Source organism: Boleophthalmus pectinirostris, unplaced genomic scaffold (genome assembly GCF_026225935.1).
Source record: "Boleophthalmus pectinirostris isolate CB_2022bp ecotype Guang Dong unplaced genomic scaffold, ASM2622593v1 HiC_scaffold_13, whole genome shotgun sequence".
NCBI classification, from domain to species: domain Eukaryota; kingdom Metazoa; phylum Chordata; class Actinopteri; order Gobiiformes; family Gobiidae; genus Boleophthalmus; species Boleophthalmus pectinirostris.
This window is the reverse complement of record NW_026571036.1, coordinates 22,304,072-22,330,657: the sequence shown is the minus strand read 5'-3', so window position 1 is coordinate 22,330,657 and position 26,586 is coordinate 22,304,072. Positions and strand designations below refer to the sequence as shown.

Genomic DNA, 26,586 nt, shown 5'->3' with positions numbered 1-26,586 from the left:
ATTGTTCGGAGTGATGTCATGCCGTAGGGGCCGTAAAAATAGAACAAAAGGGAATCTGACCCGAGACCTGAGGCATTTAAATAATATGCGTCACGTGATCATCACCCGCGCTTCTATTGGTCAGTTTCAGTCTAGTGTTTATTTCCGGAAGTAAGTTATTCTCAGTGGTGTCATAATTTCCATCAGGTTTATCACATCTTTGTGATTCCACGCTGTGATCAAAGGTAATGTCTGATTTCTAAAGATTTATATCAACATTTACCGTTATTAAAATTAAGTTGTGGTGTGTGTTTAGGTAGATACCTCGACGTGACCAGCGTTAGCCGTTAGCTCTCGCTATTATGGCATACGTAAAGGGCTTTGATCTACGAACAGCTCCTTCAGTTGTGATAAACCTTAACTATATTATAATCAGCTAATGACACCACTGTCTATGTGGGTCTGCCACAGTCCGAGCTCATCAATAACATGTTACTTCAGTGTGCTAGGTTAACAGTGATGCTAAGCATCTGTGTAGTCACAGTCGTAATGTAACGATGATAGCACTGATCAGATGTTACTGTTCATAGTTTCATATAACCACTGTGTAGATATGTTATTCATGTTTTATAATCATATGGCACTGTAATAACAGTTTGCTACCGTGTTACAATTTTAGGTGTGTCCGCAGCTACAGAATGGCACATTGGTTTCATAGAAACCCACTGAAGGCTACTGCGCCCGTCTCTTTCAACTACTACGGAGTAGCAGGGAGTCCAGCTGCCAATAAAATATGCAAGTGAGTGTTATTTGGAGATAGCCTTACTATCTGAATGAACTGTCTGTGACCATGACCATCAGGCGTAATACAGCTGGCATAGATCCAGCGCATTGTTAGAAAATAAAGAGCTTATTTTCTTGCCCCACAGTGATCTGAGGACCACCAGGGCCAGACTGCTGGACATGTTTACTGACATCACCTGCACCCCCGACATCATGAAAAATGCCACTGATGCGTACTTCTCACTCCTGCAAGGTGGGTGCCATCAGATTTTTCATCATCACAGTTTTCATCCAAATCAATTATGTACCTGTCCTCCATTTTCAATTATTTGAAATGTGCATGTAGTTACAAAGGGACTGTGGATGACATATCTGTCGATGAGTCACTCAAACCATGACTATGCATGATTTTGAGCCTTAACAAAGAGCCTCAACATTTTGCTTTGTTGGTACTAATAACACTAGTAATCTTAAACTTGCCATTAACAAGCTTTCTATTTTTGAATACTCACTTTGACACAACTTTAGGCTTTATCACGTCTCTGGATGGTAGCTCACAGGACAACAAGATGCGGTACATCCAGAACTTTAAATGGACCGACACCTTACAAGGAAACACACCAAGGCAAGGCACAACACTAATCTATGAAGCACCATTTTTTAAAATCGTGCTAGTAAAAAGGAGTATAACTACAGCGAAAAAGTACTGTAAAAGTATTTAAGAGTGTATTGTGTTTGGGATATTAGAGTGATATATTTTTACATGTTTCAAATATTTTAATAATTATTTATGTATTCACTTTTAATTTTCATATTTTTCTAGTGTGAATCACAGTTTAGGTTATAAGGGTATAGTTTATAATATTATAATTGTAATAAAACCAAATCAAACTAACCAAATGTTTCCCTACAGTGCTCAGCAGGACATGGTGTTTGAACTGGTCTCCATGGCTTTCAATGTTGCCCTCTGGTACACCAAGTTTGCTTCCAGACTAGCAGGAAAGGAAAAGTATGTTTTTTTTTCTTTTTCACATGAATATTTGGTTTAAGCAGATATGTGTAATAATGTGCAATATGTGTGTTTGACAGTATTACAGAGCCTGAAGCCAAAGATGTGCACCGGAGCCTGAAGGTGGCAGCTGGAATTTTCATAAATCTCAAGGTGATTTACATGACTCTCTCTTTCCACACCTTTTGTAATTTTTGTCAATGCAAATGTCTCAGCTACAGAAACACAGTCAATGCTGACCTAATTTGTCATAGAAATATGTTAAAGGTATAGAGACAATGCTCTCAAAGCATTTCACATAATAAACATTTTTACAATCTTATGTTTTAAATTTGATTGTATTACTTCTGACACATTTAAAACCACATTTAGTAGGGTTGGACCTGGTTTGTCCTGAGATGGGAGACTGTTGACTTAGCAAGTAGGGTAGCAGTTACTCTAGTAGTACTGCTGCTCTGTCCTCAGGCAAGACATTTCACCTAACTTGCCTAGCATGAATGTGGATTGTGCGTGAATGTTGGTGGTCAATGGCGCAGATTGCAGCCATTTTCAATTGATGGAACTGGCTGGAAGCACAGGAAATGTATCCTACTCCCTAACCCCAAAGGGAGGAGTTTTAGAATGAAGCTGCCCTGCCCTTGTTTACAGCTAAACCTCATTATGGGGCTTATGTCCCTTTTGTGTATTGGGTGTCTCACCTTCAGCATTGTTAAGTACATGATTAGCATATAGCATTTCCAGTGCTACAAGCCAGTACCAATTGAAAATGACTTCTGGATGGGAGCAGAAAAGACATCTTACAATGCTAACATCTTCTTCCCGCAAGCTGTTATAAGTTGAAACAGTGCACTTTGATCTTTGATGTGGCACCTTAATATTTTAGTTTGTGTATTTCAGTGTCAATATGTCGTCTGTAAAGATCTATATCTATAAGTCTATTGTTTATTCACGTGGTTGTTCTAATGTCTCCTTCATGGTGCACTGTGAGCTTTTCTCATATGTTTTTCCACTGTGGTTTCAACTACAAATGGCAAATAAACTAACCTAACCAAACAAACAAAAAGCAGAGTCCAAATAACCACAGATGAAACTCTCTAATTTGAATCACTCCTGGACAAATGAAGGACTACACTGTCTCATAACCCCTAGAGATAACATCTTCTTCTTATTCTTCTTCAGGAGCTGCACATCCCTCGTCTCATCACTCCAGCAGAGAAGGGCAGAGACCTGGAGCCTAGAGTTATGGATGCCTATATTATCCAGTGCCAGGCAGAAGCACAGGAAGGTACTCATCAAACAATAATACAGAATATAATCTGCCAAATCAGAGTATTAATTTTTTTATGTATCTTTTTGAATAGTGACAATTGCCAGAGCCATTGAGTTGAAACACAAGGCGACACTTATTGCAGCATTGGCTTATGAGACAGCCAACTTCTATCAAAAAGCTGGTAGGTAACATGTTTATTATTCAGTTACATACAGAATTACACAATTACATACAATAATGAGTCTAATAAAGGTGAATGTATCTGCAGATCACACACTGAACACTCTGGAGCCTGAATGTAGCAGCAAATGGAGGAAGTACCTACAGCTCAAGCAGCATTTCTACATGGCCTATGTGAGTTCAGACACAAACATAAACATAACATTATTCCCAAGTCTGTCAGGTTATTTAACTGATTTAGGATATATATAATTTCAAACATAGTATGCCCTATGCATACACCAAGAACAATTTACAAAATAAAATCATGAGGTAGCAGAGGTCCACTATTGTGGCACAAATTATACTATGGGGGCCAAAGTCTCCTCTATTATTGGGAAACTCTGACATACAACCCACAGTAACAGTTATAGTGACAAGGTGTAAAATGTTTTACTCAAGGATGCAATGAAGGGATTCAACATCTAACCTTTAGTTTGAATGGTAGACAATTCCAAAACACTTGTGTAACTTGTGTATACAATTCTAATTTACATTACAAAATGTTGAATACACTGTATATTGCTGTACCTCCAGGCTTACTGCTATCATGGACAGACACTCTTGGCTGGTGACAAATGTGGTGAGGCCATTCGATCCCTGCAGGAAGCAGAGAAATGTATGTATATCTCAAATGTGTAATGTGTATAAATAGTAGTGATATTATAACATAAAGAGGGGGTATTATGCAAAATGTAGTTTTTGGAGCTTTCTGCCATGTTATGTCTTTCATGCTATAGTGTTGTTCCCTCATCAAAAAACATAAATAAAAGCATGATACAAAGCAATGCAGTACAAAGCATTTTCAAAAAAATAAAATGTAACATGGTGATCTAAATATGTTATGCGTTAGCAATCAATAGCCCATAGAAATAAAATCCCGACTCTTTAACTGGAGTGTCCTGCACCAGCCCTTCTCCATGGAAGTTTTACTGCTATTCCTGGAACACTGTTAATTTGCATTTGCATTTATGTCATTAAAGGTGTCTTTCTTGTTCAAAAATACCTTGAAAAACATACAAATACATACTGTGAAACATTCTAGGCAAAGCAATAACCTCTCCATGGAAACCAGCTGGTAGCAAACTTTCCTCCTGAAATGTTATATTGGGTACCTTTTAAATAGGCCAGTCTTTTTGCATGTAGCTTTCAAATTTCAATTAAGATTTTTAAATTAGCTCCATTTCCTGTGTGTAATTGTTGCATTTGCATGTAGTGTGTCTTAACCTTAAAGGTCCTATATTACACAGAATTCACTCTTGTGAGCTTTTAGCCATGTTATAAAGCTAGTACCTCATCAAAACAACCCTGGATTTGTGTTTCTTTAACATATATTTCAAGTAATTCTAGATTATTAGTCTGTCTATTCCTCAACTCTCAAAATGCTCTGTTCAACCTTGTGATGTCATGAAGCAGTCATTTTAAAGTTAACAAGTTTTACCTTTTGCCCTGGCAAGAGCAGGGCTGAATGATTCTAGTGAAGGTGTATGGAGTTTAAAAACGTAGGGCCAGGGTTTGAGTGTGAAACATGTGTGAATGAAACAAAACACAACGCCAGGTATTGGCTTGTTAACATGCTTGTGTTCATGTGTTTAGGTTATGCTCGGGCTGAATCTCTGTGTAAAGAGTACCGTCAGACCAAAGGCCCTGGGACCACGGCTAAACCCTCTGAACAGCTGTTCTTCATCAAACTGGGAGGAGTCATCAAGAACACTCTGGAGAAGTGTCAAAGAGAGAATGGATTCATGTAAGTCAATCTCAATACATACCCCACTCATGTAAAACTTAAAGGCCCATGTTACACTATTTTCTAAGCTATGATATAATGTTGTTTCTTCATCAAAAACATACCTAGAGTTTTGTTTTGTTTCATTCACACAAACCCTGCATAAAAGGTAGCTGTTAACTTGGAAAGTACCACTACATGACATCACAATATGGAACAGAGCATTTTGAGCTTTGGAGATGTATATAGACTAGTAGCTAGCCTCAGAATATTTCACAGTATGGCATTAAACTTGTATCATGCACATACTCAATTATAGTACAGAATAAAATAAAAAAATATAAATAAAAGTATAAAAATATTCTGCCCAGACACTACAGATGAAAATGTGCTTTATTGTGTTTTATTCACAGCAATTTATTGTGCAATGTTCCTGTCAAATAAATAAATAAATAAATAAATACATACATACATACATACATACATACATACATACATTAATTTGTCACCTCTCTATAAATCTGATCGTTAACTTTACCCGGTGACATTGCCTACTTCTTTCCTGAGATATAGATAAGGGTAATGCCATACTTCAGAACTTTCGATGTAAAGCAATAACATTTCTATGAAGACAAGCAGGTTGCAGACCCTCCATTAGAATTGTGGTAAAGCGTGTCTAGAAATCACTTTAAACTCTTAATATAAAGTATGTTTTTTCTGTTATTTTGATATATTGGCCACTTCGATCTAAAGCAACATTTTATATAGTGGGGTGGAAAAATAATAGTTTATATTGCGGCAGTAGCTCAGTTGGTAGAGCATTCGCCCACTGATCTGAAGGTTGGCGGTTCGAATCCCGCTCTCGACATAAACATCACAGGTTGAGCGGTCAGATCCACTGACCCACAGGTTGGCTGGTGTGTTTCCAGCTCCCACAGATGAATGCTGCCGTTGTGTCCTTGGGCAAGACACTTAACCCACCTTGCCCACAGTGTCTGTGTACACTGGTGTATGAATGTGTGTGAATGGGTGAGTGGTTCCTTGTTGTAAAGCGCTTTGACCACCTTGAAGGTGGAAAAGCGCTATAGAAAAATGTGACCATGTGACCATATATTGTTGGCTTTTATTGCTTTCTGTTGCATATTTGGCTGATTCTGTGGAAAATTAAAAGGCTTTTGCAAAGACAATCATAGACAATAAATTCAAGGATTGATATAAAGTAGTTTTGTGCAGCTCAAAAGAAAAGGTTGAAGCCCACTGATAAAATTGGATCTGGCAACATAAACGATTGTGTGCACATGTCTCGTGATGTATATATACGGTATATATTTTTTCATACCTAAAAGGGGTTAAATGCATGTGAGTTATAATAAGTTGTAGTAGTAAAAACAGATCTACAATAACAGCAGAAAATGTTAAATACAGCATCAAAAACTGAAGTTGTAATTTATATGAACCTGATCGTGTGTCTCCCCGTTCCTAGTATTAATGTTTAAATGTTGTATTTGTTTGTCAGATACTTCCACAAGGTGCCAGCAGAGCCCCCCACGCTGGAGCTGAAGGCCAGTTATGGTTTGGCTGAGCCTGTTCCCTTTGAGCTGCCCCCTCTGAGCGAACAGTGCACTCCAGAGGTCTACGCCACGTTCGACCTGACGAGAGGCGCCAAGAACGACAAGGTAACTACCAAGAACTGTGTTTTGGGTTAAGTTTAGTTTAAGTGATATAAAACATGATGAGTGGGCTCTGTGTGCAGCAGCACGTTAGCTAGCTCACTGCGTTCACATAGAGACCACACCGAGATAAAAATGGACAGGAAGTAGTGACTTAGTGACTAACAGTGAGATTTCCGGGCGCTATTGTGTACAGAGCCTATTCTTTTTTTTCTTGTTTATGTATTTATTTTTGTTAAACTTGTGATGCAAAACATGGTCATACATTTTTGGATAGGATTTAGCTTTTGTCTTGTATAAGGGAAAGGCTTCATTCAGAAGAACAAAGAATGTCAGAACAGGTCCCATGTGTAGTTACAATGGACTATAATCATCCGCACATTTATCTCTACATGACAATAGTGACATCTGGTGGTAAAATTATGGTATTGGTGCTTGTGACGATTGTTTTTTTTTAAAGTTTGGACTCAATGTAATTTTTCTTTAGGTTTACCACTTTCTACATTTCTCTCAATTCTCACACATAGGCAGTGATCAAAGCCAAGGAGGGCTAATGGAAAACACTGACTTCTGGTGTTCATTACAAACAATTATTGTACATTATCACATTTAACCAATTTGTGAAACATTAAGTGCATACAAAAATAACATGTACAAGAATTAAGATTGTCCATATTTTCTAGTCCATTTTGAATATATTATATATATTTTATTGTCCTTCTTGAAACCTTCACCAGTTAAGTACCCCAAGTCTGAATAGTGCTTTAAAATACTGAATGCCTTTAAAGCTCCTTTTATATTGTTCTGTAGTTATATAACATCATTTGTTTTATTTTCTCCAGGCCAAACCTAAAGACGAGGAGGTGAAGCCTGTGAAGGAGCCGGACCTCAAGCCCCAGAAGGACACAGGCTGTTCCATCTCCTAAATATCCTCCCCTCTCTCCCCCTCCTCCGGCCCTCTCTCTCTCACCTGTGTGTACCACTACAGTCACGCCAGCCATCTTCCTATTTATAAACCACAGGAACATGAGCTTTGGCCACATATTCTGTTCTTACTCATGTATTTGATCAAAACTAGTATAATATGCTCTAATTCAAATTAAGTGACCACAAAACAAGGATGTAACAAGGCTTTGTTAATTTAATATAACAAAATTAAATACATATTACTTTGATATGGGTAAGCCTTAAGTATTGAAATAACAGTGCCTTGGTCTTTTTGGCCTTTCATTTGGCACTAGCACACAACTAAAAAATTAAGAAGTCTATTGTCAATTTAAAGGTGCACTATGTAACTTTTTGATAGAGGGTCCATCACCTGCATGTTTCTATGGATTCTATGTCAATACTCTGCCTGGAATGTTCCACAGCATGACATTAAACAACTCTACCTTATATTTATTGAATTACAAATGTCATTATAACTCAAAAATACCTAGAAAACCAGGCATTCTGACTATTAGTGGGAGTTTCCTCTCCACAGTTCTGACTTGTAACTTGGTCTGGTTTGGTCTCCATGATGACAGAAGGAGGTTTAATGCCATACTGTGAAATATTCCAGACAAAGCAATAACATCTCCATGGAGAAAAGCATTTCATCGGACCCTCCATCAGAAATGTTACACAATGCACCATTAACAAAATAACACCATAACCATGTGTTTATTTAGTATTTTAGATATGAAAACACTATATAATGTATCTATATAGGAGTAAGATTAGTCTAAACCAGTGTATTTTTGGTGGTAAGACTGAAAGTTTACTATTGTTAATTAAATCTCAAAGATGTAAAGCAGCAGTGACAGTTCTAGCTGTAGCAGTTTACAATTATTGCAACTATTCCACTCCACATGTATGTAGTTATGGCCCTGTTTCAACAAGAAGGACCAAAAACTCAAAGCACTTGGCCTAATGATACTTTGCAGTGATGGGTGTATTTCTACTCATTTGCTGTAGTTCCAACTAAATTAGCAGTTTCTGGTCTTTGAGTTAACTTCACACCCTCAGGAAATGTTGAAGATATCAGCTGTGTCAAGTGTCAATATTGACTAAAATTGGACTTGCATATATTTTTTTGTTCAGCACATTATAAGCAAAGATCATTATCTAATGATTGAAATGAAGTAAATTAGTATATACAGGAATATTACTCAACTAAAGCTTGAGTTGAAATTCTGAGTTTGTTGAGCCCACTTGGTAAAACAGGGCAAATGTGCAGAATTGTTTTGTATATAATATAATGTCACTGGTTTCACTTATATTCATTTAAAACAAAAATAGTAATCTTTAGCTTGTTTTTTTTTAATTTATTTTCTAATTGTTTTACCTATCTTTACATATTCTTGTAATTACATTTCTTAATCATGATTTTTACATGGCCTATTTTACTCTTTTACACACCTTCATCCAAAATCCCTTGCAGAACTCTTACCATAAGTATGTACTGTACATAAAAGCAATTGGAACACAAACATTCAAAGGGAGGACTTAAAAATATCCAAGCTGCATGTCTCCAAATTATAAGACTAATTGCTGGAAGCTTGTATAAACTGTATGATATGCATTGATTTCTGTCATTGTTCGTTAATCCTAAACACATTTGAACCCACTGTAACGCCTTTGCACTTTAAACTGGTCTGCATTATAGAGACTGTAGTGAGGATCTGCTAAATATTTACTCAAATATCATTTCTCTCATTATAAAATGTGGCAATCAGCGTTTTCCTTTGAATGCTTCTCCCCACGTTTTTGAATGATCTGTGTACATTGTCTTACATTATTCATCTATTAACGTCCTTCTTGTAAGATTGATTTTTGAAGGTATTAAATCCAGTGTAAAACTAAAATCTTGTCATGTGTATGAGTATCTTAGACCTGAAGATCCAGAAGGCAAAATACCTGGAACAATAGCCAAAAAAAGGTAGCTGTTTAAAAAGTTTGATGTTAACTTGAAAACTACAGCTTCATGACATCACAAGGTGGAACAGATCTTTTTGAGTTTTGGAGATGTACACAAACTAATAATCCAGGGTTGCTCAAACATGTGCTAATGAAACTAAACACAACTCCAGGTATGTTTTTGAGGAGACGTTAAGATATGTTATTAGTAATTAGTAATTTGTTTTTTGAACTACAGTGTAACAATGTACTGCTACCTGTTCATTTGCAAATACTGATAACGAAATAACTCTGTCTTCTCGGGGAGAGTGAGTCAGGTACTTTCCATCTCTGGCAATGAAAGACAGAGGTGTACTTTGATCTGTCCTATGTCATCTGACACAACAGGAAGAAGTTACATTCTCGACATCGCAGATAAGACCAGCCCTTTGCCGCTGTTAAACTACTTCCCCGTGAATTAGCAGTAGCACAGTTAGTTTACATTGTGTGTTTGACTTCTCCAATTTCAGTTCAACCCTCTGCATCCTGGAGAGCTCTACACAGTCCACCTAAACAACACGGGGGCATATTTCACCCTGTGAACCAATAGAAAACTGAAAATCAAGCTGAGCCAAAAGATCACCAAGAGGTAAGTGCTGCCACAATCCTTTTACAATTACTGAGTGAGCTTGAGAAGCTTATGTTAACCAGATTGCAAAACATTTTCAATAACACTTATTATAATTGCACAAAATGGACATGGACAAAAACGTTAATAACCAAATAGTTTATTAAGAATGAATCAGGCCTAGTAGTTATTTATTTAGAATGTTACCTCCTTAAAAACATTCCTAGAGTTGTGTTTTGTTTCATTTACATGTTTGAATAACCCTTTATTATTAGTCTGTCTACATTTCCAAAGCTCAAAATGATGTCATGAAGCTGTAGTTTTCTAGTTCACCTTTTGTCCAGAGTATGGCTGTTCCAGGGTTCAAATCATCCAAGTTATTCTAGTGAAGATGGAGTTTACAAACACAGTGGAGCACTTCCTGTATTACCACATGACATCACAAATATTTTCTAAAGAAATCAGGCTAAATAACGCAGGATTTGTGTGTCAAAGATGTGTAAGTGAAGCTAAACACAGCTCCAGAAAACATCATAACATAGATCATAAAATAGCATAATGTGGGCTCCTTACTATGCTAAAAGCTACATGCTAAAGTTACCTCCACAGTAGTTTGATAGATGCCAACAACTACGTCACTAAAGTAAACATTGGTTGATGCAGTTAAACAATATAGTCTTCGCCAGCTACTTTTATAACGAATTCTGCTACAATATGGTTCTTTGCCATTCTAATTGTCTAATTCTGTCTTTGCTATTTCTGACACGTAGCAGCCAAGAACCATGGAAGAAACCCAGTTCGGAGGTGTAGAGGTGTCCCAGGAAAGACGGGTCATTCATTTCACCAACGGAGAGACACTGGATTTAGACAGTGAGGAAGAAGAGGAAGAAGAGAGACCAGCATTTAGAGACAAAGAACACAGGGTAAACCTTAAAACCACAAAGCAGACTGTACCTATTTGCACAAGTGTTTACCACCAACTAAGCTACAGCACCTTACAGTTTTTTCAAATATTATTATTTTACCTAAATTATCTTAAAGGTGCATTGTGTAACTTTACTGATATAGGGTCTGTCAAATGCTTGTCTTCATGGAAATGTTATTGCTTGCTCTGGAATGTTTCACAATATGGCATTAAACCTTTCTATCTTCGTGAAGACCAAACTAAACCAAGATACAGGTCAGATCTATGGAGAGGTGACCCTGCTCACAGCCTGAATGCCTGTTTTTCTTTAATTTTGAGCTATAAAACCACCTGTAATTGAATAAATGTAAGTTTAGAGGTAAGGTAGAGATGTTTAATGAAATACTGCAGAACATTCCAATCAGAGCAAACCAAAAAGTGACATAGTGCACCTTTAGTCTTGTTTTTCTGGCTTTATATTGTGTACGGAGACTTACTGTTGTATGTAAAGAACTTTGGGCAACTGTGATGGTTTTTAAATGTGCTATACAAATACATTTTCGATTAACTTGACAACTTTCAAACAACACGTCACATGCTTCTTCTGTTTTTGTCAGGGGAGGTTTTCATTAAAGAATCTGGTTCTGCGAGTTGGACGGCTGTCACTGTTCAGTAAGTAGAGGGCATGTCAAAAGTTTCTGTACGGCTTACATTAATATATTTAACTACCAGGATTAAACTGAGGGGCACTATGTCATTTTTCTGGTGGAGGGTCAGTCACCTGCTTGTCTTCATTGAGCTGTTATTACTTTGCCTGGCATGTTCTGTAGTAGGGCATTGTTTATCTTAGTTATCTCCATGGAGACAAGCAGGCCATCTGTGGAGAGGCGTCCGGCACGCACACTGAGAATTCATGACCAATTAAAATTCCCACCAGAAAAGATACACCGATAAGGCAGAGCTAAACCATAGACTGTATATATAAAGGGACATATCTAACCCTCTAGCCACTGCATTCCACATAGGAGCTGACCATGTGTGTGCTTCCGGCTCCACTGACTCCTGCTCCAATTGACTTTACATTGAAACATTGTCGGCAATCTCTCTGTAACTGCTGCAGTGAGCCTCGTTATTTTGGTCTTAAAATGTTCATATTAATCCACTCTACATGATGCTGGTGTTTCGCTATTTTGTTCGTAAATAACTTCCTATTTCTAATATGGAACTTGCTCTTATAACCACTAGCCTTGTGAGCTTCATTTGACTGGAGCTGAACACTATGGGTGATGTCACACTCCCTTAATCCACTTCTTTATACAGTCTATCACAGTATCTTTTTTTTGTTTTTAATAATGTAATAAGAGTTTAGTGCTAACATATGTGTGTGTATCTTTATCTAGCTTGTGACTTCCTGGGTGAGAAACTGGCCGCAGTACTTGGGCTGAAAGATGCCAAATATCAGTACGCCATAGATCAGCACCAACGGCAAAAGGGGGTAAAGTCACAGATTTATATTTATACATTTTGATTTAAAGCTGCATTATGTAATATTTCTGATCCGCTGCCTGTTTCCACTCTATGTGGCACATTCCAGGCTGTGTAATAACTCCATAGTCTCCATGGAGATAATCAGGTGGACCTTCCCTCAGAAAAGTTACCTAGTGCATGTTTAATTAAAAATGTTTTTCATTGCCTAAACTCAAGCACCTCTAAATGAATGTTCACTCTAGAATGACCTTTTTACTTGTTTAGTATGTTCCAGTGTAATGATCTCTTATTTAAAGAAGCTACAGGCAGAGACAGAGAAGCTTTGGTGATTTGCCAGTCAAATTTAAAGCTTTAATATGATTAAGGCAAATGAATGACTTTTTCCAGAAGTATTTACGAAGGACGTGAATCAGGCCTGTTTTTGCATCACAATAGTTACTCATGTTAATCCATTACCCTTTATAGTTATAGTATATTACGGTTATAGCAGTAGTAGTCTATAGAAAATGTGATAATAATTCCCCTGGTTGTATGGTCCTGTTTGCAGATGCTTAGCAGTGAACCCACAGAGCTAGGGACCACTACTCTGTCTCCTGAAGGCAACACAACTCATTATGGAGCGACTGAAGACAATGGACAAATATACAGTAAAGCTCCTCACATGGACAGAGGGCAACTCAACAGCGGGTACCAGGCAGAAGAGATTAACCAGATAGCAATGGACAATTGACGCTATGGACTTTGAGTTCACATGGACTGGATAAGTTTGGTACAGTCATAATTTATTTTTCCTATTTCCACAAGGGGTATTAGTAATTTCTTTGGAACATGGACACACTGTAAAGGGGTGAGGGTGATGTTCTACAGACATCATCTTTGTTTACTATTTAAAGGTCCTATATTATGCAAAATGGACTGTTGGGAACTGTAAGCCATGTCATAATGCTGTTATCTCATCAAAAACATACCTGAAGTTGTGTTTTGTTTCATTCCACCTTGTGATGTCATGAAGCTGTTATTTTCAAGATCACCAATCTTATGGGACATTTACCTTTGCCTTTCTCTAAACATTTGCAGGGTTTTTCATCAATCATCAATCATCCATCACTGAAAGCTAAACCCTGAAGTATTACTCTGTTGTTTTGTTTGAATAAAATAAGATTAGCAATTTGAACATTTTGCTGTGTGCTCCTCCTCTGTGTCCTAGCTGAACCGCAGCCACTTATCACTGTTTAATGGACTACTAAATATCTGCATTGATTCTAGATGTTAATGATTCATAAATACTAGCCTACAATAATAATAAAAGGTAGGCCTGAATAATGCTTCATTTGTCATTTCAGATAGGCTAATTTTGTAAAAAAAACAAAAAAAAAAAAACCCCCAAAAAACCTACACAAATATTATATGGACATATTTTTTAATTAGTTTAATGCAATAATGGTCAAATTAAAAAAGGCAGATGAGGAAAGACTGTCAACCAGCCAATTAGGACGTTAACCAGTCAGGAGATCAGCCAATCTGGGGTCAGAAGATGGGGTTCAAAGGGGAGGGTTGAGTCCAGGATGATGCCCAGGTGCGAGAAGTGGCGACATACACACTGACGTCCTCTCCGCGTCTGGGTATAAACAAGCCTGCTCACAGTCAGCCGGTCAGGACATCACCCAATTAGGAAATCAGCTACCCATCAAGTCCTTTGTAAAATCCCTCAGTCGTCCAGGTAATTGGCAAAAGTTTTTTTGACTGGATACATTTCGCAGATCATGGACTTTTTTGTCCAGCTGATAACCAATCAGGTCATCAGGCAATCCTGGAGATTAGCCAGGGATTTTTTTTTCTAATTTTTAATTTTATTTTTCATCAAATCTATTATTACGCCAGACTATTGATCGTCATATGGGACTATTTTCTCATATATCAGTCTGCCAAGTTTTCTATCAGGAAATACGACTCGCTGCTGCTGCTCAGACATAAATCCGTAGCACTACTAGTCGTCTTAGTTGTAGTAGTCGTCTTAGTTGTAGTAGTAGTAGTCGTCTTAGTTGTAGTCGTAGTCATCTTAGTAGTAATAGTAGTCATCTTAGTAGTTGTAGTAATTGTCGTCTTAGTCGTAGTAGTAGTCTTAGTTGTCTTAGTCATAGTAGTCATCTTAGACGTAGTAGTAGTAGTCGTCTTAGTCATAGTAGTCATCTTAGACATAGTAGTCGTCATCTTAGTAGTAGTCGTCTTAGTAGTAGTAGTCGTCTTAGTTCTAGAAGTAGTAGTCATCTTAGTCGTAGTCGTCTTAGTAGTAGTAGTAGTCATCTTAGTAGTCGTAGTAGTTGTCGTCTTAGTCGTAGTAGTAGTCTTAGTTGTCTTAGTCGTAGTAGTCGTCTTAGACGTAGTAGTAGTAGTCATCTTAGTCATAGTAGTCATCTTAGACGTAGTAGTCGTCTTAGATGTAGTAGTAGTAGTCATCTTAGTCATAGTAGTCATCTTAGACGTAGTAGTCGTCTTAGACGTAGTAGTAGTAGTCATCTTACTCATAGTAGTCATCTTAGACGTAGTAGTCGTCTTAGACGTAGTAGTAGTAGTCATCTTACTCGTAGTCATCTTAGACGTAGTAGTCGTCATCTTAGTAGTAGTCGTCTTAGTAGTAGTAGTCATCTTAGTTGTAGTAGTCGTAGTCGTCTTAGACGTAGTAGTTGTCATCTTCGCAGTAGTAGTCGTCTTAGTAGTAGTAGTCGTCTTAGTTGCAGTAGTAGTAGTCGTCTTAGTCGTAGTAGTAGCCTTAGTTGTAGTAGTAGTAGTCGTCTTAGTCGTAGTAGTAGTCTTAGTTGTAGTAGTAGTAGTCGTCTTAGTCGTAGTAGTAGTCTTAGTCGTAGTAGTCGTCTTAGTCGTAGTAGTAGTCGTCTTAGATGTAGTAGTTATCTCAGTAGTAGTAGTTGTCTTAGTCGTAGTAGTAGTAGTCGTCTTTGTAGTAGTAGTCGTTGTCTTAGTAATAGTAGTCATAGTCTTAGTAGTCATAGTAGTAGTAGTAGTCTTAGTAGTAGTCGTAAGTAATGTTTGTTTCACACCAATTTTATGCAATAATAAAGTCTGTAATAAATGTTTAAATAGGATACGATATGAAGCCAAATTTTGTAACAGTTAAAGGTCTTACCATGGCGAGGCAAGGCTCCGTCAGCCACTGCTTAAACATAGGGTGACCAAACGTCCGTTTTTCCCCGGACATGTCCGTATTTTGCGTCCTGTCCTGGGCGTCCGTTTTTTTTTATAAAGTGATGCAAATGTCCGGGTTTTCAGTACCGTTCATTTGGGGGCAAGTGTGAGTCCATGTGCACAGGTTGTGAGGTGAGAGTACAGTCGTCCCTCGTTTATCGCGGGGTTACGTTCTAAAAATAACCCGCGATAGGTGTTTAACTTTATATTTTACAATTATTATATCTGTTTTAAGACTGTAAAACCCCTCAGCACAAACTTTATGCACTTTTCTCACACAGGACAGTTACAACCCTTTTTACTTCCTTCTTAAAACTTATTGCTGCTGTCGTCATGTTATTTTCCTCCTTCTTTATGTAACGAACTGAAGATTCATTTATTCCATAATGGAGCCAACAGCGCAGAGTCCCGCACGGATCCATTTGTGGAGACCCCCAGTACAACACCGCACCCGCCAGTACAGGACCGCACCTGCCCGTTAATCAGAGATTATATCAAACTTTTGCGCTGCCTACGCCACAGACTGAACCAAGACTAAACCAGGACTAACTCAGGACTGATTCCAGCACTGAAGAGGAGGACTAATCCACGACTGAACTAGGACTAAAACAGGACTAAACCAGGACTGAAACAGGACACCGTCAGGGCGGGCTCGGAGGTGACCGCAGGAGAAAGGACCGACTCAGCTCCGTACCTCACGCTCGGCGTTCCCTCTCTTAAATCCAAGATTAGTCCTGGTTTAGACCTGGTTTAGTCCTGACCCACCCGCCTGACCCACTTCTTCTTTGCACGATGTCGTTGTTGGCTTGGTCCTTGCTAGTGAATGAGCAAATGTTAACATAGCAGTAGTAGGTGTAGTAATAGTAGTGGTAGTAGTAGTTGTAGTTGTAGAGGCCAGTCGTAGTAGTAGTAACCCAATCCAATCCAAAACATTTTGTGCAAAATGTAACAAGTTCGTGACTTCCCCCTGTTTGAGTTGTGGTCGGTCTCAGTGATAAACAAGGCTAATTTCACACCAAATACACGTGAAACAGTGACATACTCAGACATTTCAGCAAATGAAGCAGTTGTGTTGAGGATTTGTGGTTTGCAGTAAAAATGCACGAGGAACACAGTTTTGCAGCCTACTCTGCTAAGAAACTAGTTCACTCTGACGTCTTTCCACGAATGCAGTTCTAGAACAAACATGATCAGAGGTTCTATCATCATTGTGATTCAGGTTTATATTCAAATTAACTTACCTTTTCTGACCTTTTGTGTTTGAACAAAATTCACCATGATTTCTTCATCAAAATCACTACATTTGACCATTTTAAAAGTTCCTTTGACATATTTTCTGAAACTTTTGCACACTTTAAGACAAAACACTTCAGTACACCCCCCCCCCCCCACACACCACACACACATATATATATATATATATATATATATATATATATATATATATATATATATATACATATATATATATATATATATATATATATATATATATACAAAAACTAATAATACATAAATAAATAATCCTTTAAAAAATATTAAAAATTCTTATTTCAGAAAATGTTATATGTTCCTCAGTGAAAACACCAGTCCCTCAGAATGCACAGACCTCCAGACCTCGGTGCTGCATTTGTTTTCAATATAATCTATTGACAACATTCTGCATTTTGAAACAAAAAGATCAGAGTTTTGATTATAGATTAATTTGATGACCATAATGTATTAAAGATACTTGAATTAGAGGTGGTAGTTTAATAACAGCCTAGTAATCCAAATCCATTCTGTTTTTGTGCAGAAACAAGTTCATTACCCTTCTCTGTTCGATTGCTAGGAACCTAATCGTACTATCTAATTGGTCAGGCCTGTCATCATGGTGATGCAAAGTTGTATTGTATTCTAAACCATAAAATAATGTTTTTTTTGTTTTGTTTGTTTTTAGGTTGTTGTAAGACTACAGAAGTGTACAAGTGAGTGAGACATGCTTTTTATCATTTCATATTCATAGTAAATGTGATTATTTTGAATTCTTGCGTGTTTTTCTTAATATTCGCAGTCGATTGAGGCAAAAAGGAAATGTAGAACTCAAAAGTATCGACGAGGATGGGATTCGAACCCACGCGTGCAGAGCACAATGGATTAGCAGTCCATCGCCTTAACCACTCGGCCACCTCGTCGCGTAATAATACAGGGGTGTGCTCTGCCTTCTTCTACATAAAGAATACGGATGCTACACGACGGTATGAGAAGTAAATAACGTTTTGGATATTTTAGATGAGCAAGTACTTCTTAATCGCGTACCTAAAACTCACTGTCTTGGTCTGCGTGTATGTAAGGGAAGTAGTTCCGTCCACCACAGCTTTTAAAAAGTCATTGCGCGAGCGTCGGTCTTTCGGTGGACTGGAGGCACAGAGCCCATCTTAACCTGTGGCACGTGCAAATATGATCACTGTCTCAAATATTAACTGCACAAGATGCGGAAAAGTAAAAGTACCGGAAATTTGTTTGTCTTAATTTACCTTTGTTCGCGAGTATCCAGCACAGTGGAGCAGTTAGCAGAAGTCTATTGCTATTCACAACTGGCAATAAAAAAAGTCCTGAATCCTATGTTATGATCGGATGGATTGCCAGTTTCTATTCTTTTTTTCACACATTGCTATTAAAAGTCTGGAAGAATCAGATTTAAAACGGATTATATTCATTTACAAAACAAAACAAAAAACAAAAACATAAGTGTATGTGACACCTCAGCTTTCTATTTTGCTAAATTCTTATTTTTCATCACCCACCGCTTTATCAAAAACGATAATTTGTGTTTTTTAACGATATTTGTGTTATATCGCTAAAACCACTTGGCGGCGCTTTAGACCACAGCAGCGTAACTCAACGTCTTCTTGAGTGGTGGGGGAAACCATACTAATAATGTTTGTCTCCAGGAAAACAGATTAACTGAATGCCATACTGTGGAACATTACAGCCAAAGCAATAACATTTAATGAGAGACACAGGTGGCAGACCCTCCACAGTATAAATTTGTATTTTTTTTCTTTTTTTATATGTGGAATTCCAGTAACATAAGACATACATTGCCATAACTGTGTAGTCCCTTTAAAAACTCTCTTCACTGCCGTTACACTTTTACTGATGCAGCAAAAAGAGTCAAAGTCCGGCCTTTCTCATAATAAAGCACAGTAGTTTGAAGGTCTGTGAAGGTCCATAATAATAATCTACATTCACTCTGCTCTCTACATTTTCATTAGAATGGGCATTTGGAGAATACTGTTGGCTGCAGCCCTGGTGGCTTCAGTATATACCGTAAGTATGTGAGGTGGCATTATTATTATTATACATGTATACTGTTATAAATTAGATAACTGTGTTTTGTTTACAGATACCAGTTTCTCAGGAAGTGCGCGGTAAGACAAAAACTGAGAAACTATACAATCTATGCAAAGTGTAATACTTGAATCAAACAGTGTCAAGAATTCTCTGTGTCTGAAATCATGGCAATGCATAATGGTACTTGATTGTACAACTTTCAAATTTAATTTAGTGAGAAAAAAACTAACAAACAAACAAACAACAAAACAACGAAACAAATTTAAAAAAAAAGCTAATTATCCTTATAAATGCAGCACAAACAACAAAAATAAAGATGTTTTAATCCTATGCCCTATCCTATTTTTAACACTATACAATTATTCAACTCAATGTAAAAGTATTCTGAATATTAATAATACATTACTCTCTTATCATGTGTTGGAATACTTTACAAAATACATTTTTATGCAGGTTACTCAGTTTTCTTGCAACCTGTACTACTACTACTACTACTACTACTACTACTACTACTACTACTACTACTACTACTACTACTACTACTACTACTACTACCTATTACTACTATTGTTTTGTTGATGAATTGCAATTGAATCTGTTTGTATTGTTACAGAGGTATATCCAAATGGGGAAGATGAGAATCCCATTTTGAATAAAGGTGAGAATACCTCATTTTATTCACCATTAAAAAGTATAATTATTACTATCTTAAACTTTATTATTTGTGTTTATTTGTGATTCTGTGCAGGCTCAAACATCAACCTGTTTGAAGGAGATATTTTCATCCCTGTAAGTTCAACAAACCATGATATGATTTTAATTACAACATCATAGTTTTATCTGTTTATTTGTTTTTTATTGTGCAGGAAGGAAGAAATGCTTTGATTGACAAAAGATACAGATGGAAGTTTCCAATCCCGTACATCTTGGGCGATGATTTGGGTACAACATATTATTATTTGATGAGATTACATGATCAGTGACAGATCATTTCCAAAACTGTAGCTCTAACGGAGTGTTCTTAGTTTTCTATGGTCAGTAAAGGTGAACAAAAAACATGAGAAATTTAAGGTAAAAGTGTCATAGGCCTATATAAGAATCATAATCATAAAGTTTTATTGCCATTCACAATTCACAAACTAAGAACTTGCTTCAGCAATATGGTGTAAGATTAGAGATTAGAGTGAATACAGAGTAAATACTAAAATAGATCAGTTATTGTTGATGTAACACAAGTAACACATAACACTCAAAGGTTTTGCTTGATTGTTTTACATTTTAATTAATTTTTTTATTTTACAAAATCTTGTGTCCCAGATCTCAATGCCAAGGGCTGTGTCCACCACGCCTTTGAAATGTATCGCCTGAAGTCCTGTGTTGACTTCAAACCGTACGAGGGAGAGCAAACCTACATCAAGTTTGAGAAGAAAGGAGGGTATGGACCACTTTTTAGCTGAAATGTATTAAAGGTGCACTCTCTAACATTTCTGGTGAATGGTCTGGTCTTCCACCTGCTTTTCCTTTCAAGGATATTCTGTTTATTCAGTTGGTGTTTTATGGCATTAAACTATCTCCATGGACACAAGCAACTGGCCTGACCAAACCTAATAAAAGGTCAATGGTCTCATTTATAAAACTTTAATGGAATGCTTATTTAAAATGTACGTTGGAGCAAGCATTAAAACACCTGTGATTGAATACATAATGCATGATAAAAAAAGTTTCATGTACTTACTTACTGTGGAATGAACAAAGCATTGGCATTTTCATGGAGACAAACAGGTTGCGACTAATCAGAAAATTCACATTGTGCATCTGTAATTCATTGATTGTTCAGTTTTAATTTAATTTTTTAAACTTAACTAAGACAGATCTTAACTTGTACGTACATACAAATTGGATGTAGTATATATCAGGACAACACTGGGCTTTTTAAAACTTTTTAAATGATTTTGATTTTGTTGTATTCATCAACACCATCCATTCATTTTCTTCTGCTTATCTGGGGCTGGGTCGCGGGGGCAGCAGTCTAAGCAGGGAGGCCCAGACTTCCTTCACCCCGGACACTTTTTCCAGCTCCTCCGAGGGGACCCCAAGATGTTCCCAGGCCACCTGAGAGACATTGTCCCTCCAGCATGTCCTGAGTCTTCCTCAGGGCTTCCTTCCAGTGGGACATGTCCAGAACATCTCCCGAGGGAAGCACCCAGGAAGCAATCTGATCAGATGCCCCAGCCACTTCTGCTGGCTCCTCTCAATGTGGAGAAGCAGAAGCTCTACTCCGAGCTCCTCCCATCTGACTGAGCTCTTCACCCTATCTCTAAGAGAGCGCCCAGTCATTCTGCGGAGGAAACGTATTTCAGCTGCTTGTATCCGCAGTCTTGTCATTTCGGTCATTACCCAAAGCTCATGACCATAGGTGAGAGTAGAAATGTAGATTGAGTGGTAAATTGAGAGTTTTGTCTTTCAGCTCAGCTCCGTTTCACCACAACAGTTCGATACACTGACCGCATCACTGCAGACGCTGCACCGATCCATGCATCTATATCAACATATAAAAAAGAAAACTGAAGTCTGAGAGCCAGTACTGGACAATGACTGACTTGTTTTGCTGTTGCTGGCAGGTGCTTCTCTAGTGTGGGGGACCAGCAGAACGGTCAGATCCTCTCTCTGGGGGCTGGCTGTGACCATAAGGCCATAGTAGAACACGAGCTGCTTCATGCGCTAGGGTTCTACCACGAGCAGTCACGCACCGATCGTGACGATTATGTGGACATCTGGCTTGATCAAGTCACAGACGGTACACCCATATCTTACAGTCCAGATAGGAAAATAGAAGTTACAGACATTTCAAAACATAACTTTAAGCTTTTGAGTATTTTAAATTTTGGCAGTCCAGTCTCCCACCTTGTCTGTTTTGTGTAATGATCATAGCAGAGAGTATTTTTGTATTAGTATTAACTGAGGAAAGAAGCCAATGCTTTTACTAAAAATAATGCATGAGAAATATGTCATAATATAGAAAGCGCAATAAATAGAAGGATTTTCCTTTGATTTTAGGAAAGTTATTCAGAATTAGTATTCAGTGTTCTTGCTACATGCATTCAGTTACTTCTCAACACTGATTATGACAATGAGCTGTTCTTTCTCACAGGACTTCAACATAACTTTAACAAATACAATGACGATTTCATCACCGACCAGAACACTCCGTATGATTATGAGTCTGTAATGCACTACCGCCCCTTCTCCTTCAACAAGAATGAGTCCATCCCCACCATCACAACCAAAATCCCAGAGTTTTATTACGTCATAGGACAGTACCGGGATTTCAGCGAACTGGACACGCGCAGACTCAACCGAATGTACAACTGCTGTAAGTGGCTGTTTCTATTTTGGTTCTTCTGGTCCCAGTCCCACACATATTTAAAGGGCCCATATTGCTCAGTTTTCAAATCTATGTTATAATGTTTCCTCATCAAAAATATACCTGGAGTTTTGTTTAGTTTCATTCACACGTTTAACACACAAACTCTGCATATTTAGGCTCTGACTTCTTTCAAACTGGAAACACTCTGTGCCACCTTGTGATGGCATGTGGTAATACAGGAAGTTCTACACTGTGTTTGTAAACTCACTAAAATCATTTGGATGATTTCAGACCTAGAATTGCCAATCTGTACCAAACAGAGGGTAAAAGATAGCCATTAACTTGAAAACTTCATGACAACACAAGGTGGAACAGGGCATTTAAACTTTAGAGATGTGGACAGACTAATAATGCCGGATTACTCAAACACATGTGAATGAAACAAAATGCAACTCCAGGTATGTTTTTGAAAATTTCTATATTACACAAAACTGACTCTTGTGAACTTAAAGTAATAATTAGTAATACTTTGAAATCCATCCGTGTGTCCTGCAGCTGGCCCTTTGACTCTGCTGGACCAGTGCTCCTTTGAGTTTGCAAACATCTGTGGAATGATCCAGAGCTCCACTGATGATGCAGACTGGATCCACACCCAAAGCATAGCGGGGCACGAGGACCACACCCTGCTGGGACAATGCAGAGGTTAAGACAGATATTATAGGTTTCTTCATATAATGCAATGTCTCCAAAAATCTAAAACATTAATTCAGCCTTGGTTTGCTCCTAAATCATGGAATATGTAACTTTTTCTAAAGTGGGGTTCTCATCTGCTTGTCTTCATGTGGATGTTTACTTTGTTTTTGGAATTTTCTATATATGGCATTTAATCTGTATGGAGACAAGCAAATGACACCATAGGACAGAGTTACAGGTCAGATCAGTGGAGAGGCGAGCCCGAATACATACTTTTCAAGGTAATACATGCAATATAAATGAACACCATACTGAATACTGAATACTGTGACACATTCCAGGTAAAGCAACATCTCTATAGAGACAAGAAGGTACCAGACCTTACACCAATATTTAAAGTTACATAGTGTTAGTTAAGATGTCCTCTTTGGTATACTTGATTACTCATCTCGACTCTTCCAGTCATTCAAAACTATTATTGTCTGTAATAAAATACAATACTGTATTTTTAGATGCTGGTTACTACATGTACTTCAGTACTAACACTGGAAAGGACCAGGAGTCTGCCCTGCTGGAGTCTCGGACCTTGTACCCCAAAAGGAGCTTCCAGTGTCTGCAGTTTTTCTATAAGATGACGGGCAGCCTCCAGGACCGACTGGTGGTCTGGGTCAAAATGGATGATGGTACGGGAACAGTCAGAAAAATGAAGAAAATACACACTTTTACAGGTGAGTACCAGACTGTGTACACTATAGGACTATAAGGAAGAGCTTTGCATCAAGGGAAACAACACTCATTTGACTACTGAGACATATTCAAATTCAGTTGTTTCAGGCACTTACTAATGTACTTACCAGAGTCAACATTTGGTCAGATAACAAAATCCATAAGCCTGAAGTGTTGAAAATGGAGAGGAAGTTTATGAAGAATTTTGCAGATTTAAAATTTTAACTTAAAATGTACAGGTTATAAAAAATGATGGATAAATAAAGTATAGCAGTTAAATGTTCTTGGTAAGTGAAGGCAAAATGGCTACGGTTTCCAATCCTTCTCTCCCACTGTTTTACCTGTTGATATAATCACAACATCCTTCTCTTACCTGAATAACAATTGCCTTATGAAGACAAATACATGGTTTATGTTTTATATAGATGTTACTGTAAAATAAAAATGAAATGAAAATAAAATAAATTAAATTGCTATTCCAGGAGAGGCTTGTGTCCCTTCACACCCCCCCGGTGCCACCCCTGCCCTCATATTGGTTTGTCTAAAAATAATTATCTGTGTTTCTTGTGTGTACAGGCGTATCAGACTCTGCCTGGAAGATCGCTCATGTCCCTCTGGAGGTGGACATGAAATTCCGTTATGCGTTCCAGGGTGTGCGTGGTAACACCTCCTCATCAGCAGGGGGCCTCTTCCTCGACGACATCAGCCTTTCCGAGATGCGCTGTCCGAACGCTGTGTGGACCATCTCAAACTTCTCCAGAATCATGGAAACGGCAAATCGCGGGGATGCCATGGACAGTCCCATCTTCTACAGTCCAGAGGGGTACGCGTATGGGGTACGTGTTATACCCCTGTCCGAATTCACGGACTACAATGGGAACTACACTGCGCTGTACTTCTTCATAGCCAGTGGGATTAATGATGTGGCGATGAAGTGGCCCGCAGTGAACCGTCAAGCAACTCTAATAGTGATGGACCAAGATCCCGATATCAAACTGAGGATGTCTACAGCTAGGAGTCTAACTACAGACTTCACTAGTATGTCATATTTGTATCTTAAAAACCCTATATTACACAAAATGGAGTCTTGTGAACTTTTGTCTGTCTACATCTCCAAATGTTCTGTTCCACCTTATGATGTTATGAAGCACTAGTTTTCAAGTTAACATGTACCTTCCAGGACTGAACTCATTCTGGTGATTCTAGAGAAGGTGTATGGAGTTTAGAAACACAGTAGAGCACATCATGTGTTCCCACATGACGTCACAAGGTGGAACAGAGTGTTTTCTATTTGAGAGAAGAGCCTAAATATGCAGGGTTTGTGTGTTAAAGATATTTGAATGAAACAAAACACAAATCCAGGTATGTTTTTGATGAGGCATCATGTTATGTTATGGGCACACAAATCTAATACTTAGTTCTCAGAAGATGCACTCTTAAGTGTCAGTTGATATTCTTCTCCAAAATTTATACTTTGCAGCTGATGTCATCCCATTGCCTGGGGGTGTGAAGTGAACTGGAGGCACTGCTCTGTTTGAAGCTCTCTTACATTAGACAAGTTAGACTTTAATCTGAGCATTGTTTTACCACAATTAGACCATGTCTCCCTCAAATAACATTAACAGCATTAACAATTTTTCTGTTAGTCAATTTCACCTTTTTGTTGAAGATCAAACTCCTAAACAGAACCATAAGTGCTTGTATTGATCACAGGCACCAGAAAATTTGCACTTTAAATCCATTTTGTATTTTTTCATGAGTTTTCAAACTACGCTGGCTAATGTGTGCATTAAGACCCCCGTGTTGATAATTTATTATCTGAATGACTACATAATGAACCAGAAGAAGTTGTAATATTACATGTATATTAATGTTTCTCCTCTTACACAGTTGAAAATGGGAAGTACTTGTGGGACAACCCCTCTAAAGTGGGGACCTATGACCCCTCCTGTGGATGTTACAAAAGCCAGGTCCGGGGCTGGAGGAACTTTGTCAAACACTTTGACCTCCGCAGACGCAGCTACCTGAAGAACGATGACCTCATCATCTTCATCGACTTTGAAGGTTAGTAATCTCAACTGAGTTAAAGCAGAACTATAAAGCAGCTATTTAACAACTTTTATGACTAGTCCTTCTGTTTGGTTGTGTAAAAAAAACAAAACAGAAAAACCTTGTGTTTTGCTCGTGATTAAAATATATGAGATGACTTTAGATAACCTTAAGTTTTACTATGTCCACAGATATCTCGTCATTGATCAAGACAGAAGTGCCAGTCAAACCAGCAGAGTGAAGAAAATGGCCAAAAATAACACAAACAAAGAAATCATAAGATGCTTGACCAACATCACAAGTTTGTGTTATTGAAGGACAATGAAGATGCAAGCAACAGTGTAGTTTTGCTATGGATAATACATTTTCTTGGTTAAAATGTTTTTAATATTAGTAAATAAAGCAGTACAAAAACAAGGTATGGTGCATTTTCCAGTGCTTATTTGTTGTATGTTTTGCTTTCATAGCAAATTTTGTTCAGTTCATTTCTGATCAGTGCCCTCTCTTATCAGCTATTACTGCCAAGATAAGAAGTGTTCCACATAAACTGATAAGAGAGTGCATGATAACTATATTAGACTTTGAAAAGGCATTTGTAATAAGTCTTATGGTTAATTATAAATCTGTGTTAATATGTCAAGCTTATGCTGAGATGCATCAG

General features: G+C 37.8%; 3 protein-coding genes and 1 non-coding gene across 6 annotated transcripts; 3 read left to right on the top strand and 1 right to left on the bottom strand.

The window, feature by feature from the left end:
- Positions 1–76: 76 nt before the first annotated feature.
- brox (BRO1 domain and CAAX motif containing) lies at positions 77–9,502 on the top strand. Its single transcript, XM_055149210.1, has 13 exons — positions 77–224; positions 659–778; positions 909–1,015; positions 1,291–1,387; positions 1,676–1,771; positions 1,852–1,924; positions 2,951–3,056; positions 3,133–3,222; positions 3,310–3,395; positions 3,798–3,879; positions 4,857–5,007; positions 6,503–6,662; positions 7,499–9,502. Exons 2-13 carry the CDS (start codon positions 678–680, stop codon positions 7,580–7,582), a joined length of 1,233 nt encoding a protein of 410 aa, XP_055005185.1. The 5' UTR covers positions 77–224; positions 659–677; the 3' UTR covers positions 7,583–9,502.
- Positions 9,503–9,803: 301 nt separating this feature from the next.
- On the top strand, positions 9,804–13,727 carry LOC110160200 (protein FAM177A1). 2 transcript variants are annotated; one of them, XM_020924937.2, is made up of 5 exons: positions 9,804–10,182; positions 10,935–11,084; positions 11,683–11,737; positions 12,466–12,560; positions 13,101–13,727. In XM_020924937.2, the coding sequence occupies exons 2-5, from the start codon at positions 10,944–10,946 to the stop codon at positions 13,281–13,283; spliced, it is 474 nt and encodes a 157-aa protein (XP_020780596.1). In that variant the 5' UTR covers positions 9,804–10,182; positions 10,935–10,943; the 3' UTR covers positions 13,284–13,727. The 2 variants fall into 2 exon arrangements, with proteins under 2 accessions (XP_020780596.1, XP_020780535.1); XM_020924876.2 differs by having other exon boundaries at positions 9,822–10,182; positions 10,932–11,084.
- Positions 13,210–26,419, top strand: LOC110154737 (meprin A subunit alpha-like). 2 transcript variants are annotated; one of them, XM_055149209.1, is made up of 16 exons: positions 13,210–13,322; positions 17,694–17,721; positions 17,808–17,991; positions 19,012–19,066; positions 19,143–19,167; positions 19,704–19,748; positions 19,839–19,879; positions 19,957–20,032; positions 20,408–20,525; positions 21,712–21,887; positions 22,242–22,463; positions 23,013–23,159; positions 23,663–23,878; positions 24,453–24,914; positions 25,767–25,940; positions 26,117–26,419. In XM_055149209.1, the coding sequence occupies exons 3-16, from the start codon at positions 17,855–17,857 to the stop codon at positions 26,164–26,166; spliced, it is 1,944 nt and encodes a 647-aa protein (XP_055005184.1). In that variant the 5' UTR covers positions 13,210–13,322; positions 17,694–17,721; positions 17,808–17,854; the 3' UTR covers positions 26,167–26,419. The 2 variants fall into 2 exon arrangements, with proteins under 2 accessions (XP_055005184.1, XP_055005183.1); XM_055149208.1 differs by having other exon boundaries at positions 17,808–18,000.
- trnas-gcu (transfer RNA serine (anticodon GCU)) lies at positions 17,847–17,928 on the bottom strand. Its single transcript has one exon. It is a non-coding gene; the product is annotated as a tRNA-Ser (tRNA).
- Positions 26,420–26,586: the final 167 nt, after the last annotated feature.

What these genes read in the sequence shown, in the direction of transcription:
- brox (XM_055149210.1), top strand. Translation starts at nt 678, where the DNA reads ATGGCACATTGGTTTCATAGAAACCCACTGAAGGCTACTGCGCCCGTC. An exon ending in AGACTAGCAGGAAAGGAAAA is followed by an intron (nt 1,772 to 1,851) that starts GTATGTTTTTTT and finishes TGTGTTTGACAG; the next exon opens with TATTACAGAGCCTGAAGCCA. An exon ending in CCTGCAGGAAGCAGAGAAAT is followed by an intron (nt 3,880 to 4,856) that starts GTATGTATATCT and finishes TCATGTGTTTAG; the next exon opens with GTTATGCTCGGGCTGAATCT.
- LOC110160200 (XM_020924937.2), top strand. Translation starts at nt 10,944, where the DNA reads ATGGAAGAAACCCAGTTCGGAGGTGTAGAGGTGTCCCAGGAAAGACGG. An exon ending in TGGACGGCTGTCACTGTTCA is followed by an intron (nt 11,738 to 12,465) that starts GTAAGTAGAGGG and finishes ATCTTTATCTAG; the next exon opens with CTTGTGACTTCCTGGGTGAG. An exon ending in AGCACCAACGGCAAAAGGGG is followed by an intron (nt 12,561 to 13,100) that starts GTAAAGTCACAG and finishes TCCTGTTTGCAG; the next exon opens with ATGCTTAGCAGTGAACCCAC.
- LOC110154737 (XM_055149208.1), top strand. Translation starts at nt 17,855, where the DNA reads ATGGGATTCGAACCCACGCGTGCAGAGCACAATGGATTAGCAGTCCAT. An exon ending in CCTGCTGGGACAATGCAGAG is followed by an intron (nt 23,160 to 23,662) that starts GTTAAGACAGAT and finishes CTGTATTTTTAG; the next exon opens with ATGCTGGTTACTACATGTAC. An exon ending in TCTAACTACAGACTTCACTA is followed by an intron (nt 24,915 to 25,766) that starts GTATGTCATATT and finishes CCTCTTACACAG; the next exon opens with TTGAAAATGGGAAGTACTTG.